The following is a 20,297-nucleotide window of genomic DNA, read 5'->3' on the forward strand; positions in this document are numbered from 1 at the left end:
TAATTGCCTCCTAAAATCTCTTATCTCCAAATGCAGTCACATTGGGGGTTAGGGCTTCAACATATGAATTTGCGGGGGACACAGTTCAGTCCATAGCACCCTCTTGCCCTGTTTCCACACACCCCCAAGTAAAGTTAGGGATCATTTTTCCCATTACACCTTGTACTCTTGTAGGAAGCCAGGAAATAAATACTTAGACCTCACTATTCCTCACTCGGACGGATCTCCTGCTGGGACCTTCCGTTGCTGGGGACAGGTAGCCCACGGCTGCAGTTCTTAGGGGTCCGCCTCCTAGGGCACAGCACAGGGCGCTGAAGGGTGTGGCGTGGATCTGGAGAGGGAGTGGAAGAGCTCCAGCAGGCATGACTGCCTGTTCAAGGTGTGTTACAACAGGTGTAAAAAGCTGCAAATGAATTCTTAGACTTATGGAAGTTCAGAGTGGAATTGGTCCCTTAGTTAACCACACCTCATTTTATAGATCAAAGACCTAAAACCCAAGGAAGTTAAAATCACTTGTTTGAGCCTATGAGTTATTAGTAAGAAATATAATTTATAAACAGTTCCTATGTGTCATACACCAATAAGCACTTGTAACAATTTTTTATTGCTGCATAACAAATTACTACAAATTTAGCAGGTTAAAACAACGCCTGTTAATTAACTCAACACCCATTTTTACTTTAGCTCAGAAGTCTGGGCAGGCTTAGCTGGATAATCTGCTTAGGGCCTCGAAAGGCTGAAATCAAGGTGTTGGGCAGGTTGGACTCTTATCTGGAAACTCTGGGGGAAGAATCTGCTTCCAGCTCATTCCTGATGTTGGTAGAATTCATTTCCTTGTGGTTGTAGGAATTCATTTCCTTGTGGTTGTAGGCCGACAATCCCTGTTTTCTTGCTGGCTGTCAACCAGGGGCTGCTCTCAGCTTTTAGAAGCCACTCACATTCCTTGGCACATGGCCACCTCTGTCTTTAAAGCCCACAACAGTGTGTGGAGTGCTTTCTGCACCTCAGATCTCTCTGACTTCCTCTTCTGCTCCCAGCCAGAGAAAACTCGGTGCTTTTTAAGGGCTCATGTGATTAGATTAGGCATGCCTGGATAATCTCCCATTTGCCATTTAAAGTAGTATCATCATGGGAGTAACACTAGGGGGTGAAGGTCATAGGGACCATCTTAAAATTCTGCTTACCACAGCACTTTATGTACCTGGGTGTACCTAATCCTCATAAAACCCTTTGAGATAAGTCGTAGTATTCCCATTTTATATATGAGAATTCAAAGACTTGGAAATTTAAATAACATACGACAGGCATGGCATCTATGGATGGCAGAGCTGGAATTTGGATCCAAAGCTTGCCAAAACCTTCCTTATCACCACCTTTCTACATGGCAGAGCAGAAACTAGAACCCATTGTACACTGTCATGACCAGTGAACCGTGCATTCACCAGATATCTTCTCTAAAGTGTGGTGCTTTTGTGACATAGACATCTTTGTGGACAATGGGGTCCTTTAACTGTGAGCTTTCCCCTTCAATGCACCAATGATTACAAGACTAGAGGAAAATAAAAGATTGGGGATGCCTGATACTTACCACATAAGAACTACTGTCTTCTGGGCACACTTTCAAGTAATATTTAGAGATAACAAATATTTATGAAATGCAAGACAAACTCATGATTTCAAGGCGTTTATAGCCAATTATTTCATAATGAAAGTGTAGTAATATCATTGGAACCATAGATCATTTATCAGATAAATACTAGAATTATTCTTTTGTCTTATTTTTGATAAATCCTTCCAATAAAACAGTTGCATTTTGCAAGAAAAGTGTTACTTGAATATAGCGTACATGTGTTTAGAGAATTTCTGATGGGTTTAGAGCTGGCTGAAAACTAAAAATTCCCCACCATAAAAGGATTAATGCCTGTGTTGAATTCTATAACAGAGGCCCATGCTTAAGTCCATATATGTATATCCCTGTTGTAAAAGGGCAGCTTCCAACCCTTTTAAAATACGGTTTGTAGCCTTGCCACGACCGTGCCTCTAAATCACTGTGCATGCTGGCAGCCTGTCAAAGCACTCCAGTTGCCACTGCTTGCCTTGGAAAAATAATAATTTTTACAAATGCTGACACAAAAAATTTTTCTCTTTTGGGGAGATGAGGGATAGTTTTTTGACTGCTTTTAGCTTGAAACTGTCAATCTATGTATTTTTCTGAGGCAGCGATTTTGATAATTTTAGTCGTCTCTTGGATTTAGCTCAAGAGCTCCAAAGGCGTAGTGTAAAATTCCGAGTGTACAGTTTGATTTGTCATACTTTTATTAATCTTTGTGTGTGTTTGTGTTAACACACTAAACTTTTTTGTACAAAGAACTTTTTAGTACAAACAACCTTCCTCCCCCCACACCTTAGAGCTTCCCAGTCTAACTTCGCATCTTTTAAAGTCGTAAGAAAAGCAACTCTTTTAAACTAACTTAATTCTGAATCCCCTCCTTCTTCCCCCTTCACCCTACCCCCGCCCCAACTTTTATTAACATTCATGGAGACTTTGGGGAGAATTGCTCTATAGGACAATGTAGAAGATTCAGAGATTTGGCAGCTGTGCTAAGTATGGGACTGGATTTATATATTCTACAAAAACTGCTATCAGATTGCTATAGCTCAAATAAATATAAACTATTTAAGTCTATATATATTATCAAAAGCTATTTATGAATCATCTGAAGAAAGATACTATACAAACCTTAAAAACATATCCCCTGGCACATGAGTACTGTGCTCACCCATCCCTCTTTGTTTTAGGTTGACATAAAACCAGTTAGTAGTAGTAGTATTTTTTTGGTGAGGAAGATTCACTCTGAACTAACATCTGTTGCCAATCTTCCTTGTTTTCTTTTCTTGCTTGAGGAAGATTAGTCCTGAACTAACATCTGTGCCACTCTTCCTCCACTTTATGTAGGTCACCACCACAGCATGGCTGATGAATGGTATAGGTCCACACCCGGGATCCAAACCCACGAACCTGGGCCGCCAAAGCAGAGCACACCGGACTTAACCACTATGCCATGGGGCTGGCCCCAAAATAAAACCAATTTTTAAAAGCTCTTCATTTTCTTAAGAAGGATGAAATCTGGGTTATTTTAGGCTGAAATTAAATATGTGACAAATGTCCCACTCATTCTCGTGTCTTCTCCTGGATACCAAGATAACAGTATCCTTTTCTTCCCCAATTCCTCAACAAGGTCTTCCTTTTAATAAATTTATTGGATTATCTTCCAAATGACTTTAAAAGTTCTTAAAAGATTTCTATAAACAAAATTTCCCAATTTAAATATGGGAAATTCAAATATAAAACACTGGAGACTACAACTCCAAGAAAAGAATTTAAAGCAGTTTTTTAAACTAGATAAGTAGTAAATACTACAGATTTCCACAATCCATAGCCCTTGGCACCTGGCCCAGACTTTGTAGATTTCTTTCTTGCAGAGTGGTTTGTAACTGTCCCTTTCTACTATAGAAAATGGAGCTCCAGTGTAAGGGGTCTGGAAGGGATGTGGTCATTCCAGCTGCTTCAGTGATGACAACTCTATCTGAAAGAACCATCCCACCTTCTTGAGTCGCATTCCTGCCAAGGGCTCTGTTACTGCAGGTCACCATGTGGGAGCGAGGATGCAGACAAGGCTTATAATGTATGCATGATTTTAAAAACTATAATGAATCAATCATAGGTTTTCTCCACTTAGAAAACTGATAATCGATCATAGTATAGTTTCATTGGCTCCTTTTTCCCTAATCGCTGCTGCTATTGGTGCTGTTGCTGCATTGTTCTAACCTGATTTTACTTGCTTAATAAAGTTATGTTGTGTGAGTGAAGGAGTGTGTAGGGAAAACGGATTTCCTCAGAATGTGAATCTTCCAAGAGTAGCCAAGACAAGTAATAAGAGAAAGTATAGGGATGGTTCTTATATCATTGGTAATGTACCTTTTTATATGTAACACTTTCATAGTAAATATAATTTATATAACCCTGCTACAGCTTGTCGTAGTGCATGCTTTAGAAACCGAAAGGCTTTTTTTCACTTACTCTTTTACTATTTGTCTTTCAAATTCTAAACTCTAACTCCCCTTATTTTGTGATGTACGTGTCGTGCTGGTGTAGAACTGGGTAATAAACATTCCCAAAGGCAGTCCAGGATTCTTCACATATCCTTGTAACAGTATTACTTTGTAATTATTAGGATGCATGCCCTAGTTCACAGCCATATAAGGCTCTATTTATCTATATTAAGAACTAAATTCCCACGCCACCTCTTTCCTCTCAGGAAGGTATGATTTTACCTTGATTCAAAAGCAACGTGATAGTTTTATGAATAATTATATTGTTTTTGTTAACCAAAGAACAAGAATGGAGAACATGCTGTAGTAGAATGAGATGCTCCTTTCCACTAGATGGGAGTGTGAGATAAGCAGATGGAAGAGTCTTTTACAGCTAAACCAGAATATGCAAACTCTTCAGCAGATTCTTACCAAATAAAGATTTCTGACCAATGTGTGCACAAGGAAAATAGTTTGTCTCCCCACCCCTCATATCTCTGCATCTCTGACTCTCTCCCTGTGTCTCTCTCTTTCTGGAACTGTACAAGTCAGATCTGATATCTTCAGTTCACCTTAAGAAAACTCAGAACCCAAAAAAGTCTATAATTTTTTAATAATTTATTTGGCAAAGAGATTCATTTAAGAGTTTTTAGTTGTTTGTTTCTTCTAACTTTCTGATGTAGAGAAATCCAATTATTTATGTTAATTTTTAATCCAGAAAATCTATTAAACTCTTATTGATGCTAACGCACTGCATTTTTATATGATCAGTCATGGCATCTGTGAACAGCAACAGTTTCTCCTTTTCTGATGAATCCTTGTAACTTGTATGTCTTTGGTTTTGCTCACTGCTCTGATTAGTACCCACAGGACAGTATGAATCAAGTGGTGGTAGCCAGGTTGCTTCCTTGCTTCAGATCCTACAGTGAATGTGCTAAGTGTGATGTATGCTAAGTGTTTGTGGGGTTTTCCCCCCAGAAACCCTCTCAAAAATCCTTTCTAGTTCTCTTCTATAGCTAAAATGGATAAACAAAATGTAATCAGAAGAGATGATGAAATGTATTGAATGCTTTTTCTGCACCTAATGAGAAGCAGACATTTTTTTATTTCTTATTTTTTGCTATTATCTTTATTTTCCTTTCTTGTATTTATTGCTGCTTCTGCATTTTTCCTAACTTCCTGAGTTGAACACTTAGTTTAATCACCTTTCTTCTTTCTTCTTAAATTTGAGCATTTCACTATAAATTTCCTCCTAAGCATTCCTTTAGTTGTGTTCCACAAGTTTCAAGAAAAAGTTTTGTTTTCTTTTTTTCCGAAAAGGTTTTTTGCTCTAATTTCTGTTGTGTTTCTTTCCACACTGAATTTTTTATTTTTTTTAAAGAAGTATTTTCTAGTTGCTTTTTTGCTGTTAATTTCTAACATAATTGCATTCTGTTCAGATAATGTGGTTGATGATCAGTCCTTGGGCATTTCTTGAGACTTGCTCCATGCCATAGTGTATGTTCAGACTTTTGAAGTGTGCAAATGCTCATAAAAATAATGTATGTTCTTCAGTCAGTGGATATGATTTATTTATTTTTTGGTTTTTGTGAGGAGGATTGTCCCTGAGCTAACATCTGTGCCAGTCTTCCTCTATTTTGTATGTGGGACACCGCCACAGCAGGGCTTGACAAGCGGTGGGTAGGTCCAAGAACCCCAGGCCGCCATAGCAGAGCGCACAAACTTAAGCACTACACCCCCAGGGTGGCCCCTGGATGTGATATTTTTTTATGTGTCTGTTAGATCAAGCTTGTTAATTGTGTTATTCTAATCTTTGTTTCTAATTTTTTTAGTCTCATTATAATAATGGATTTATCCATTTATTTCTTGTAGTTCTATTATTTTTGCATATACATTTTGAAGTTAGGTTATTAGGCTATATTATTAAGTTTAGAATTGTTACCTCATAGAGGTGTTTTTAAACTTTTGTCACAGTGGTTACTGTAATACTCATTGAGGGAAAAAACATTAAAGTCCAATTGTATGATATTAATATAGGTATCTAACTTACTTTTTGCTGATATTTGCCTAGTTTGTCTGTTTGCACCCTTATACTTTCATCCTTTCTATGTCCTTAAATTTTAAATGTCTTGTACAAATAGCGTATAGTTTGATTTTGTTGTATTATCCAAGGAAAGCCTTTGTCTTTTAACTGGAGAATTGAGTCCATTTATTGTGACTATTGATACATTTGGATTATATCAACCATCTTGATCTGTGCTTTCTACATGTCCAAATTTCCTCTTTCTTTTTTCTCCTCTCATTGCCTTCTGTTTGACTAATTGCATTTTTATATTTTCATTTCATTTTCTCTATATTAGTTTAGAAATTATATATGATATTTCTTTCTTTAGTTATCTAGATATTTTAACATGCATAAGTAACAACGGCTAATGTTAATCCATATCTTTAATATCTTCCTGAACAACATAAGGATATTAGAATGTTTTTTGAAACTCAGATCCCCCTCTGATTTATATGCTATTGTTGCCCTGTATTTCAGTTCCAGCTTAGGGGGTTTTTTCCCCCTCAAGTAATTTTATTGGGATTGTAATTGTTTATAACATTGTGTAATTTCAGGTGTACGTTATTGTTTATCAATTCCTAAATACGCTTCATCGTGGTCACCCCCAGTAGTCCAATTTTCATCCGTCACCATACCTATGTGCCCCTTTATCCCTTTCGTCCACACCCCCCAACTCCCTTCCTCACTGGTAGCCACTAATCTGTTCTCTTTATCCATGTATTTGTTATCTTCCACATATGAGTGAAGTCATGCAGTACTTGTCTTTCTCTGTCTGGCTTATTTCGCTTACCATTATGATCCAAAGAGATTTATGCACCCCTATGTTCATTCCAGCTTAGGTTTTTGACACCACGAAGTCTCTCTACTTCCGTTTCCTGTGTCACCTTTTCCAGCTTCTGCTCCTCTGCCAGACTCCTTCCTGAGTCCTCACCTATCCCTCTACTCTTCCGCCAGGAAGTGAAGGTGATCTGTTCAACTCATGTGCATGTGTGCCATTCCTTGTCTCCTGAGTTTCTATTTTCTACGCTAGCTCTGTGTATTGTACAATCTACTTGATATCTTTACTCTGTCTCATAGGCATTTCAAACTTATCAATAGTTCAGTTTTGGAGACATTTCATCAACCTTTTCCATCCAATTCAACCACAAAGTTTAGTCAGTTTTACAAGGAGATCTTAAATCTGTTCCTCTCTTTCCATCTCCATTATCAAATACTCTAGTCCAAGCTATAGCACATCTTGCCTGGACCAGAACAATAACAACCCAAGATGTAAATTCCGCTTTTGAAGTAGCAATAGAGTCCCTGTTACTTAGAACCATGCCCTTGCAACTGGATGCACCATTGACGTGTTAATTGGTCTCTCTGTTCCAATTATGTCTACGCTCAATCCATTCTCCACATGGCAGGTATTACAATTTTTGAAAATGATAGATCTGATCATGTTATTCCATTACATAAAAACCTTCTGTGCCTCCTGATTACTCTTATAATGAAGGCCAAATTCTTTCATGTGTTCTGTAGGTCCCTGCATAATCTCATGCCTGCCTCCCATCGTTGTCGCTGCCCCATTTGCATGCATCACTGCAGTCATACCAGCCTTCTCTGACCGTGGAACCTAAGGGAACAATCTCTTTCCTAATCCAGGACCACCACAAAAACTCTTTCTACCCAGAATATTTGGTGGCTTTTCTCCTCCCTTTTGTCTCCCTCCCCAAATATACACATGCATACCCAATTCACACCTGTATTTTACACATCCTTCAGATCTCAACCTAAATGTCACTTTCTCATGGAGTAATGTTCTTATGGCGTCCGTTCCTCACCAGTTCCAAGTCAAATTTATACCCTCTCAAGGTATCCTGTACTTTTCTTTTCTATCACAAATGCAATTATAACGGGTGTGTGTGTGTGTGTGTGTGTATTTGTTTAATGTCTGTCTCCCCACCAGGTGGTAAGTTCTAGAATGTCAGAGACTGGGCCTATTTTTTTTACCATTATGTCCTAGTATTAAAGCCATTGCTTGGCACATGGACACTCATTTGTGTTGCATGAATGAATGAATGATTATGTGCTAGACCAGACTGGGGAAGAAGAGGGCTGTGTCCTTCAACCAGAAGAAGGGCAGAGACTCTCATTTATCAGTCTTTTTATACATAGTGGAGTATGTGGTAGGTGATCACTAAGTGTTTGAAGAATTAAAAGAAGGGGAAAGGGAGGGGGAGGAAAGAGAAAGGAGAAAGGAAATGAGAAATGGGGAAGGGAAGGAAAGGAAATTGGAAAGGGGACAGGAAAGATAAACCTCAATCTAGGATTATAGTCCTTGATGAGAAAAGTTATATTAATCTCTCCATCCCTCGCTGAAAAAAAACTTGGGCTATATGGCTGTGAAATGTTATCATGCAATAAAATATGAAACCTCTTGCTGTGATAGTTTTTTGGTGATTTTGTTTGTTTATTTATTTGAGAGAATGAGGGATACCAGATGGGGTTACTCTCAAACATACCCCCTTGAACGTGTACTTTTTGATCAAAACCTAACTTTTTCAAAGTCTTATAAAGTGAGAGTGCATTTTTGTGTTTTCTTGCTTAAATTTATGGATAACTACTTGGTATCCCACCCCAAAATGATTTGGCTTTGCGTACCATTAAATGGAATATGTGTAAAAGTATTTTATGCACTATAAATGTATGCACGTAATTATTATTGGTTAGGTATGATTAATCATTGTCTACTTATCTCCAAAATTATAGAAAAATATGTCGTAACTGCAAGTGCGGGCAAGAAGAACATGATGTCCTATTGAGCAATGAAGAAGACCGAAAAGTGGGGAAACTTTTTGAAGACACCAAGTATACCACCCTGATCGCAAAGCTAAAATCAGATGGAATTCCCATGTATAAACGCAATGTTATGATATTGACCAATCCAGTTGCTGCCAAGAAGAATATCTCTATCAATACGGTTACCTATGAGTGGGCGCCTCCTGTCCAGAATCAGGCATTGGTAAGGGAGAGGGGAGTCCCTTTATTAAAGTTCCCGGACTACTTATTTAGGGCAGTTCCTTTAGCAACCTAATCAACTTCAGGTCTGTTATTTTTCTGGGGTTCCCATTACGTTGATTTTCAACTCCTTTTATGGTCTTTTGAAAGTAAGATTAGATATCTCATAGAATTTTTCTGACTACCTGGATATGATACCTTTTTGAGGGAATGGTCTGAAATTCTTAATATTTAGATAAAAAGCAAATATTTTGTACAAATCTAGTAACTTCTAGCTTACTCTTGAGAAGATTTCTCTTAAGATGGTAAAGAATAGCTAAAGAATAGAATTTCTGTTGTTATTTGGAATTAAAAAAATGTTCACTATATTTCTTTTACTGTGTAAGGCAAAAAAAAATGCAATTCTTTGTCAAGCTCCTTCTATTATAACAACTAGATGAGATGAGACATTTGGAAGCCTTTTAAGAAGGTTAGTTAAATCATTAAAGAGAATCTTGTGATGATATTTTTTATAATGATGAAAATTTTGCTGATCCATAGGTCGTTCTGAACATGCTGCCTGAAAATTTGTGTTCTCTTGCAACTGCACATTTGCATATGTAGCACAAGTAAACATTAGTAACCAGAATCCTTTTACAAATTGAAAAAAGCTTACGTTTCATGGGAAAAAACATGTTCATTTTTACTGAACTGAATCTATTTAGTGTACCATTTTTGAATATGTTAACATCTCAAGCTGTTTATATTATGAAGATTAATTGTTACTAATAGATAAACTGACTTCTTTCTTAAGTAACTTGCTTCTGATGTGTGTTATAAAATATTGCCTGTCTGGTGGCCAAGGCATCTCCCAGTTAACACTGGTCTCCTTGTGGTTCAGGCCAGGCAGTACATGCAGATGCTGCCCAAGGAGAAGCAGCCAGTGGCAGGCTCGGAGGGGGCGCAGTACCGGAAGAAGCAGCTGGCAAAGCAGCTCCCTGCACACGACCAGGACCCTTCAAAGTGCCACGAATTGTCTCCCAAAGAAGTGAAGGAGATGGAGCAGTTTGTGAAAAAATATAAGAACGAGGCTCTGGGAGTAGGAGATGTCAAACTTCCCCGTGAGATGGATGCTCAAGACCCCAACAGAATGTGCATCCCTGGTGGAGACAGAAGCACCACGGCAGCGGTGGGGGCCAAGGAGAACAAATTGGCCGAAAACAAAAGAACTCAGTATGTAAGTAGAGTCTGGTCACACTGTTGGTCCAATTGGTGTATTTTACAGGTTCTTTCCCTTTCTTTGAAACTTTTTTGGGGCCATTCCTCTGTTTCCAAAAGGGAGTAGGTGAGGGAAATAAATTGAATTAAAATTCAGTTTCAGCTTATTTTAGAAAATCATGTTTGAAACCACTGTCTAAAGCCGGGTTTCCTGATTATCTGTTGCCAAGGATAATTGTGAGTTTTATGTATACATAGTAGTTAGCATTGGTGTCATGCTGGACTACAACATACTAATTAAAATCTGTTTCTAAACATAATTATGATGTTAATTGTTTATCTCTTCCCATAAATAAGAATAAGATATGCTTAGGTTAATTCAGTTTTGCTTGTGAGATCGTGCCTAAAATTCAAGATTAAATTTATGTAGATATATGTTCAATCATATTTTTTTTAATCTCTCCTAGAGAAGGAAATTGAAGTCTTTTTTTTTTTTGCCTTAAAGAAAATTGTGACACAGATGAACAAAAAAATAAGAATTTTTTTTAACCTTACTGTAATAGATTCCTTATAGATCCAATTAGCACGTCAACCCATAAGGCTTAGTCTTGTAAAACAAAAAAATTTTTTTAGGTGCTAATCATCTCTAAGTAATCATTTTTTAGAGAACCACTTAAAATTGAGGTAAAAATTACTATTAGCCTTTTTCCATAAGGAACTTTAGTTCAGGAATTACTCAATACTCTGCTGCACATAGGGTGCAGAATTAGGTTTGAACAGCCTGGAGAAAGCCCAGAGATTCTGTTTCACAGAAGTACTAACACCTTATTGTCTACCTGGACAAATTCCTAATTTCAGCAGAAATTATTTCTCTTGAAAGTTGTTTCTCTGAACTACTAAACTGATGATGAGAAATGCCAATCTTATGATTGTTTTGTGTGCTTTCCCCTTCAGTCCTGCTACTGCTGCAACCTGAGCATGAAGGAGGGTGACCCGGCCATCTACGCTGAACGGGCCGGCTACGACAAACTGTGGCACCCAGCTTGTTTCGTCTGCAGCACCTGTCATGAGCTCTTGGTCGACATGATCTATTTTTGGAAGAATGGGAAGCTGTACTGTGGCAGACATTACTGTGACAGTGAGAAACCCCGATGTGCCGGCTGTGATGAGGTATGTTCTCTGGAGCCACCGCATGCAGGCTCCTTTTTTGTACCCCTATATGGTCCCTTTACCATCCTAACCAGGCCACTCTTAGCGAGGAGGCAACGTGAATTAACCAAACATCAGTTACTTTATTTACATTCAAAGAAACTGACTGATAAAAACTTTTGATTTCAGTTCTACTGAGTGTCTGTGTTAATTGTGTTGACTAATGAAAGACTGTCGAGAAACATAAAGGATTGATTTGGACTAAACTAAATAATAACCTAAGTTCAAGCTTTAGGCTATTTTCAAACTTCAATCCAAGAAAGGTGATATGCTTGTGGATCTAAATCTTTTATTGTCTATAGAACCTAGCTTTGTTATTTGTAACAAAAAGGAGATTACATGGTTCATCTTATTTTTATCTTGTTCCCAGCTGATATTCAGCAATGAGTATACCCAGGCAGAAAACCAAAATTGGCATCTGAAACACTTCTGCTGCTTTGACTGTGACAGCATCCTCGCTGGGGAGATATACGTGATGGTCAATGACAAGCCCGTGTGCAAGCCCTGCTATGTGAAGAATCATGCTGTGGTAAGAAGCATTCCAGGGACACGGTGGCCTTGACCTGCTTTATGACTTGACTTTATGCCTTTATTTAATTAGCTGTCTTACAAATGAGAAACAGAAAGTACTACCCATAAGTAGGAAACATTTGATTCCTGCCATAGGGTGTTAAAATCCAGATAATTCAAAAGCAATACATGCATTGACTATGAGCCACCTTGAGATTTCTACCATGCAGATCACACTATAGATTATAAGTGCTCCTTAATAATCAAATTCCCACAAAAAAACTTCTTAACATAAATGAGATTAACTGATTGAGTCACCATACTGATCAGATTCTACTTAAATTAAGGTTTCTAGGGGCTGTTCATATTCTTTAGCTCTATTTCAGTGTTCGTGGTTTCTCTTCACATTGCTAGACCACCTGCTGGGGCTTCGTTCTTCCTACCTGGGGATTGTACAATGCCTGTTTTTTAAACACTCGTTGAATTGATTGAATAAGAAAATTTGACCTGAAAATTTGGGGTGGGATTTAGTAAATCTAAATGATTTACCATTTACCATTGAGTTGGATTAAATAAGTCTAAATGATTTATTTACATGGGTCAAACATTCAAGTAATGTTAAAATATATTTTTTTCTTGGATCTACCCTGTTTACACAGAGCCGCTATTGCATGATGACCATGAGATGGATAATTTAGATAAAAGATAGATTAAAAAGTTGACCATAAATGGTAAAGCTTGTAAGCCAGGGGGTATTAAAACTTCTTTATATGCAGGGAAATACATACCAGTTAAGGATCCCCCTGAGCTATCAAGTAGAGGAGACTCCTGGCTAAGGAATAAAATGATATGTTTATATAGTTCTAGGGTATGATACTACAAAAATAAGGTAACAAGTTTTAATGTCAATGCCAGTTTTAAACTTTTACCCATTGTCCCCAGATATAATCAGTCATTTTCCATCAACTCTGCCTCATCAGTATATCTCAGATCCTTACAGTTACAACTAGTCTACTTCAGACCTTTATTTACTGTCATTTGGATTATTGTAGTGGCCTCAAATTTGGTCTTCCCACTTCTATTCTGTTTTTTGGGGTTTTTTTTGTTTTTTTTTTTGGTGGGGAAGATTGGCCCTGAGCTAACATATGTTGCCAGTCTTGCTCTATTTTTTGTATGGGGATGCTGCCACAGCGTGGCTTGATGAGCAGTGTGTAGGTCCGTGCCCAGGATCTGAACCCAAAAACTCTCAGCCGCTGAAGCTGAGCACGTGAACTTAGCCACTATGCTGCCGCCAGCCCCCTCCCCACTTCCATTCTTTGTCTTGTACAAAGCCACCTTCCACAGTGAGGGATGATAATCCTTCTAAACTGCAAATCTGATCTTAAACTTTTACTTAATAGATCCAGCCCTTTCTTGCCTGTCCAGCTGCTTCCACTAGTTATTCAACCCAAATCATGCATTTCCACAAGTTACCTTTATTTTCTAGTTTATGCACCATTCTTTGTCTTCTCTCACACTAATTCCTTTGTCTGATGTACCCTATTCCTGTTTTTACCTGACTGTGTATACGCCTTCCTCCAGACTCAGTTTAGGCTTAGCTTTTTTCAGAACACCTTTTCTGATTCCCTACCTCTTTCTCTCTGGGTGGGCTGGATGCCTCTCTATGTTCCCGTGGGGCCTGTGTGTGCACTTGCTCACGTGTGTGTAATTGTCAGTACACTCATCTGTCTCCTCCAGTAGACTATATAGCAACTGGAGGAGAGAGCTTGCCTTTTTGTTTCCAAATCCTCAGTGTCTGCACTTGGGAAATGTTTGAGTGACTAACCTGTGTTCTTTCTCATTTGCTTTGGAGTCAACATGGACCCTCCTTATACCTGGGGGAAAGATGTTGAATACCCACGTGGCCTGATAACATCATTTAGCTAAAAACTGCTTCTCTGGATATTGTTGCAACAGTTTCTCTTCGGAAGAGGGTTATCAGAATGTGTATTTTATTGTAGAATGTGTGACCTTGGTCTCAGTGACTAGAATGTAAACTCCTTGAGGGCAGAGATTTTTGTCTGCTTTGTTTTCTGTTCTATTTCCAACACTAGAACAATACAGTAGGCACTCAATAAATATTTATTGAATAAAGTTTTAAATACAAGAAGCTGCTTTATTTAACTGTTACAAACTTCTCTCTGTCACGTTGTATCTAATCATTGGGGAGGATTATAACCACAGATATGAATTTTTTAAAAAGAGAAAATTTCTAAATTATTTAGCTTTGTAATATGGCATGATTTCTTGTAGAAGGTTTGCTTTCTCAGTAAGATATACTCTTGCCCTTTGTCTAATATTAAAGTGAACATATCTACCTCCTAAGCAACTCTAGCTGATGGCAAAGAGAGCTACCCATGCAACATGCTAAATGATGTAAAATTTTGAAGAAGATTATCTAGTTTAGGGCATTGATCTCTTAGATCTTTTATTTATTTATTTTTTAAAAAAAGAGGAGAGAGAATACAGACTATTTTTAAACCTGAAGCCAAGAACTCAACTCTTAACAGGGCATTTCTGAGGGAAAAAATTAACGTGGAAGGAGGATAAGAGGGAAATGCACTTCTCTGCATTGTCTCTAGAGTTCCTGTCTCAAACAGCTAGCCACAGAATTCACATCTACGAGATTTCACAGGACCTTCACTCCAAAGAGCTCCTTACGACAAGTGCCATTAGCTATTTCACATTGTGTATACACTCCTGTGTGAAATAGGAGGGATCGAAGGAAAGAAGAGCTCATTGAAATGTTAGACATTTAAGAACACAGGAAGCGCATCCTCTCCCTGCAGGGCTGTGTAGTCCCCACCCCCCCCGTGAGGCCTGTGCAGCTTGCAGATGTATGAGGAATTAGGGATCAGTAGAATTTACCTGGGATTCTGTCAGACTTTGAGATGAATGGCAATCAAATTATTAAAACTAAGTTTTATGAAACCACAAACCCTAAATTCCCATACCATTTAGTGTGTTCATTAGCTATTTTTTTTCCTAAACAATTTCCTTAATTTTGCATATAATTGAACAGTACTTATCCCTTTTTTTAAAATCACAAAAGAAAATGTGTGTTTTAAAAGATTATAAAAAGATCCACAAATATTATTTCAGAGCTGAAATAAAGAAGGTAGATCACGGTCTAAAAACAAGGCAATAAAAAATGAGTGTGAAATCCTTTTATTCTATAAAACCAAGTTTAAAAATATTGAAAAATTAATATGAAATATAGAAAAATACAAAGGACAACATTCTAAAAGAATTATAAAGCTATAAAAAATGAACAGATACAAAAGCAATTGCTTGCATGGTGTAGCTACAAATTAGGAGTGTCTGTAATTAAATGCTCGTTTTTGTTACATGCACGAATAGCATATTGATCATGCAAAGATATCTCCCTTGCTTCTCAGAGAAGACCAGGTTGACATATGTGTCTATCATATGTGTCTAGCAGCTATAATCTCTGTAATTAGAAGCCATGTAGCTCTAAAAAGTATGGAAAGTACATATTGCGGGTCTGAAGTGGATATTTGTAATAATGCCTCACTTCACACCCTAAACCAGTTTACTCACGGAGTAGCAGCCTCATTTTGAGATCGTGTCAAGTAAGGAGGCTCAGGCTAAACGACCCCCCTCAACCCACCCACCCAGCCCTCCTCTCTCAGTAGTTCCTGACAATCATATTAAGAGACCAGGAATGCTGAAGATTATAGTCACTTTCATGTAATACTGGACAATCTTGTTGGTTTCTTTACTTGTTATAAAATATTTAGAACAAAAACTTTAAATAGTCACATTCATTCAGAACATGTATAAACAAGAAGGCATATGAACTCTCTAGTGTTTTGGAAGTCTCAACTGAGTAGTTTTGTTTTCTACTATAATAATGAGGGTGTGTATGTGATATATATGTTTGTGCATAACATACATATACACTGAATGGTATGGGTATGTAAGTATTAATATTCTACAATATTAGGTTATACATAAGTGATGTCTTGTGACAGAACAGAAACCAGTTAACTGCAAGGTTTATTTTTAGTGCAAACTAATTATTCTCAAACACTGTCAGTGTTTTTAATTGAGTTCTTAATCACTTTGAACATGATTTTCATTGACTACTGTCTAGAAATTAGTGGTGTTAATAATTTCATGTGTCATAGGTAGGACTGGTAAAGTTTCCATTCAAAGTTTGAATGAGTGAGGAAAAGTCTTTTTTTTTTTTTAAGACTATTTTTTTAGAGCAGTTTTAGATTTACAACAAAATTGAGAGGAAGATACAGAGGTTTCCCATATACCTCCTACCCGACACATGTATAGCCTCCCCTGTTATCAACATCCCTCACCAGAATGGTACATTTTTTACCAAGAGTGACTCTGCATTGACACATCATAATCACCCAAAGTCCATAGTTTACCTTAGGGTTCACTCTTCATGTTGTACATTCCGTGGGTTTGGACAAGTGTATAGAATGGACAAATGACATATATCCATCATTATAATGTCATACAGAATATTTTCGCTGTCCTAGAAGTCCTCTGTGCTCTGCCTGTTCATCTCTCCCACCTCCCTGCCCCACCAACTTACCCCTGGCAACCGCTGATCTTTTTACTGTCTGCATAGCTTTACCTTTTCCAGAATGTCATATAGTTGGAATCGTACAGTATGCAGCCTTTTCAGATTGGCTTCTTTGACTTATTAATATGCATTTAAGGTTCCTCATGTCTTTTCCCAGCTTGATAGCTCATTTCTTTTTAGCACTGAATAATATTCCATTGCCTGGACGTACCACAGTTTATTTATCCATTCACCTAGAAGGACATCTTGGTTGCTTCCAAGTTTTGGCAGTTATGAATGACACTCTTATAAACATCCATGTGCAGGTTTTTGAGCGGACGTAAGTTTTCAACTCCTTTAGGTAAATACAAAGGAGCACAATTGTTGGGTTGGATGATAAGAGTATGTTTAGTTTTGTAAGAAACTGCCAAACTGTCTTCCAAACTGGCTGTGCCATTTTGCATTCCCCCCAGCAACGAATGAGAGTTCCTGTTGTTCCACATCCTCACCAGGATTTGGGGTTATAGGAAAAATCATAAACGTTTTTATCATTACTAATGTGCAGTCTAATAGAATATGCTGGAACCAAACTCACTGCTTTGGAACTCGCCATCAAGACTTTCTGCCTTGAATCCCATGGGCATATCTTACAGGCACCAAATCACCTGTTTGGCCTTCACTTGTTGTTTCTCACAGTGCTCACCATATAGACTCCCATTAACACTTGCTGGCTAACAAGGGTAACTAGAAGGCCACTTTCAGTTGTATGTTTTTGAGGTTGTCGTTCTGAGTTTACTTTATCATCTGAAGAAATGTATTGAGTCTGTGCTAACATGAAAATGTTACCATCACAGTTTGATCTCTCATCCTCTCATTTGTATAATTGACTTAACAGGTATGTCAAGGATGCCACAATGCCATTGATCCCGAAGTGCAGCGGGTGACCTATAACAATTTCAGCTGGCACGCGTCCACAGAGTGCTTTCTGTGCTCCTGCTGCAGCAAGTGTCTCATTGGGCAGAAGTTCATGCCAGTAGAAGGGATGGTTTTCTGTTCAGTGGAGTGTAAGAAGATGATGTCTTAGGAGGAGAGTACCAAGTCATATTGAGCCATAGCTATCCAAACTGGTCTGCATTTCTACTGTAAAACGCAATTTAGAAAAATAAACGGAAAAAAAGAATCGGTAAAGGAAACCAGGAGATTTTGTTCAGTATCTTTCTTTGCTGTTTTACTGTATCCATTTTTTTCATCTCAACTTTTAGAACCTGCTTTAAGCATTTGATTTTAAAAACAGTAAAGAATTTTATCTTTCCTTAGCTTTCCAGACATAAAATCTTTGAGTTGGAAGCTTGGGTTTAATTAACCTTCGTACCCCTGTCCCCCTTGTGCCAAACAGCACATATGAAACACTTCAAAGCTAGTGTGCCGAATGGAAAGATGAACTTTTCTCGGTCTATATTCTTTCTTCCCTCTTGTGTAAAAAGAAAAGGAAATTAAACTTGCCCTGATGCCAGGGCTCTACATTATTGCCTCATCTTATCCACTGACGTCTGTGGTGATACACAGTGAGTTCTTTTCACAGAGAAGATAGAAGTGCAGCATAGTGTGGAGAGCTGTTAGCATTTTCGTGCCTATGCGTTTGCTGTTTCCTAATTTAGGCAGAAGTGGCTTTATTGCATTTCTCTATTACTTTTTGCCCTACCTCTAAGTATATTCTCTTTGTGAGCTGGTGACCTCCATCTGTGGCCTTGAATATGTTATTGTCACATGTGGCATCTACACTTTTTACTTCTATAGATGACTTTCGGCTTGGATGTAAAAGCCTAGCCACTCATTTATATTATGTTTTCAATCCAAAGAATATGTATACTTTTTGTACCCAAGAAACTATAGCTTGTACCCATTGCACTTGCCTGCTGTGGTTTGGATAGGTGTTTTGCATGATTTTTATTCTTTTCTAGTAGATACTCTCCTGTGATGCTTCTAAGCCTGTTCACAGGGATACCGAATGTCTTCCTCACCTGTATACTTCCATCCTTATGTATTTCTGATGTTTATTTTCCCCTGTATACTTCTATATACTATGCACTATGAAAATTAAATGGAATGAATGATATGTATATTATTATTCAAAATAAAGTTTCTTTCACTTTAATAATTGTACTTTTATCCTTCATATCCTTTTCATTCGAGAGAAAAAAAAATCCTTCTGCAATGAAGGATTTGTTACAGCAGGGGGCGCGGTCTCCAAGGATAAAAACTACCCAAGCGAAAAGGCTGCTGCTGACAAGACAGAACAGAAACTAGGTTTCTCCTTATGGTGAAGGGACAAGTTTTATGAAACTTTAAGATAAATCAAGACATTTAAGTTGTTAGTTTTCAAGTCATGTGGGAATTTTTTCTTTCAGGAAAAAAAAAAGGAAAAGTGTCATTTTAATTGAAGTTTGGGAAAACTTTATCTTCTCTTGAGGTGAATCTAACAAGCATTACTCTTATACTTGAATTGCAACTCTATTTGGTTTTCTGAGAATTTTTCAACCTTTTGGGAAAAAGAAAGCAAATGTGGAATAGTAGTAGATTCATTCTTTTAATATTATCAAATCATGAGATTTGTTTTTTTCCTCAGTCTGAAGTATTTCTGTCCAAGTGGGAGTAGTAGTTTTCTCTGACGTATACCGAGAATAGTTTGATTTTGTTTTCTTTCACCTCATTTTTGTTTGACTGATAGTGCTTCTTCTCAGTTCCACCCCTCAAGTCCTCGCACACATACTCATTGACATGCGCTCATTTCTATTGATTCCCTCTGCACTACGCCTTCAGCAGGCATATGAAAAAGTCTCTCGAAACGTCATCACATCACCTCATGTAAAGAAGTAATCTAATCCCGCAGACAGTTTTAAATGCTAATATGACAAATATCCATCATTGTCTATAAACATCATTTCATGCTTGCTCATCTTTTTACCTTTATCTCAAATGACAATAGATGTATTTTCCATAGCATTTTTTCCCACAAAGTTGAACAACTTACCTTTCCCAGACATGGCGAAGTGGAAATCAATTGAAACAGAATTCGCCTGCATATTAACATGGGCACTCTTCATGTGTCTCCCTGTCTAGCCTCCCCTTTTCTGGGGCCGAGGTGTAATCAAACTGGTTTGAGGATGTAGAGACCCAAGAAATTTGGCCAAATTCATCATTCACTACCTAAGATGCTGATTGCGTGTATGTTAGGCATTTCCTAGAAGAATAAACTGCTTTGTCTGGGAGATACAGAAATACTAGTTTTGACTGTTTATCCTAACTTATTTTTAGTTTGGCCTTGTAATATAAGAGAATGAACTCTCTATCTGAGTGGTCTCAAGGTCTCCTGCTGTTTTTAATTGTTAATCAGGTAAATAAGTAAATAAGTAAAACCTTTCAGATATTTTGTCCTATAAATGCTTAACGAGAGAGTAAGATGGTGACTAGATTCTATAAGACTGACTTTTCTTCTAGCATTTAGGGTGTGCTCACCTCCACCCCCACTCCCCACCATCATTTATATTCTGCATTGTCCTCAATTCTGAATAATGGTTTACTTGGAACAGAGGCCAAGTTAAATCCTTCCCTCGCATTGGGGAAAAGATAGGGAAGTAA

The 20,297-nt window shown here is 37.8% G+C and overlaps 1 protein-coding gene across 2 annotated transcripts in view; it reads left to right on the forward strand.

Annotated features, from left to right (window-relative positions):
* Positions 1-20,297, forward strand: part of TES (testin LIM domain protein) — a 54,227-nt gene that overhangs the window by 26,417 nt on the left and 7,513 nt on the right. The window contains exons 3-7 of one of the 2 annotated variants that reach the window (XM_008521800.2): positions 8,909-9,161; positions 10,038-10,373; positions 11,309-11,524; positions 11,934-12,092; positions 17,554-18,813. In XM_008521800.2, the coding sequence (XP_008520022.1) occupies positions 8,909-9,161; positions 10,038-10,373; positions 11,309-11,524; positions 11,934-12,092; positions 17,554-17,742 (1,153 nt within the window). In that variant the 3' untranslated portion in view covers positions 17,743-18,813. Of the gene's footprint in view, positions 1-8,908; positions 9,162-10,037; positions 10,374-11,308; positions 11,525-11,933; positions 12,093-17,553; positions 18,814-20,297 lie in introns of those variants that run through there. The other variant, XM_008521801.2, reaches the window with a different exon arrangement.

Source organism: Equus przewalskii, chromosome 4, assembly GCF_037783145.1.
Source record: "Equus przewalskii isolate Varuska chromosome 4, EquPr2, whole genome shotgun sequence".
In the NCBI taxonomy this organism is placed as follows: Eukaryota; Metazoa; Chordata; class Mammalia; order Perissodactyla; family Equidae; genus Equus; species Equus przewalskii.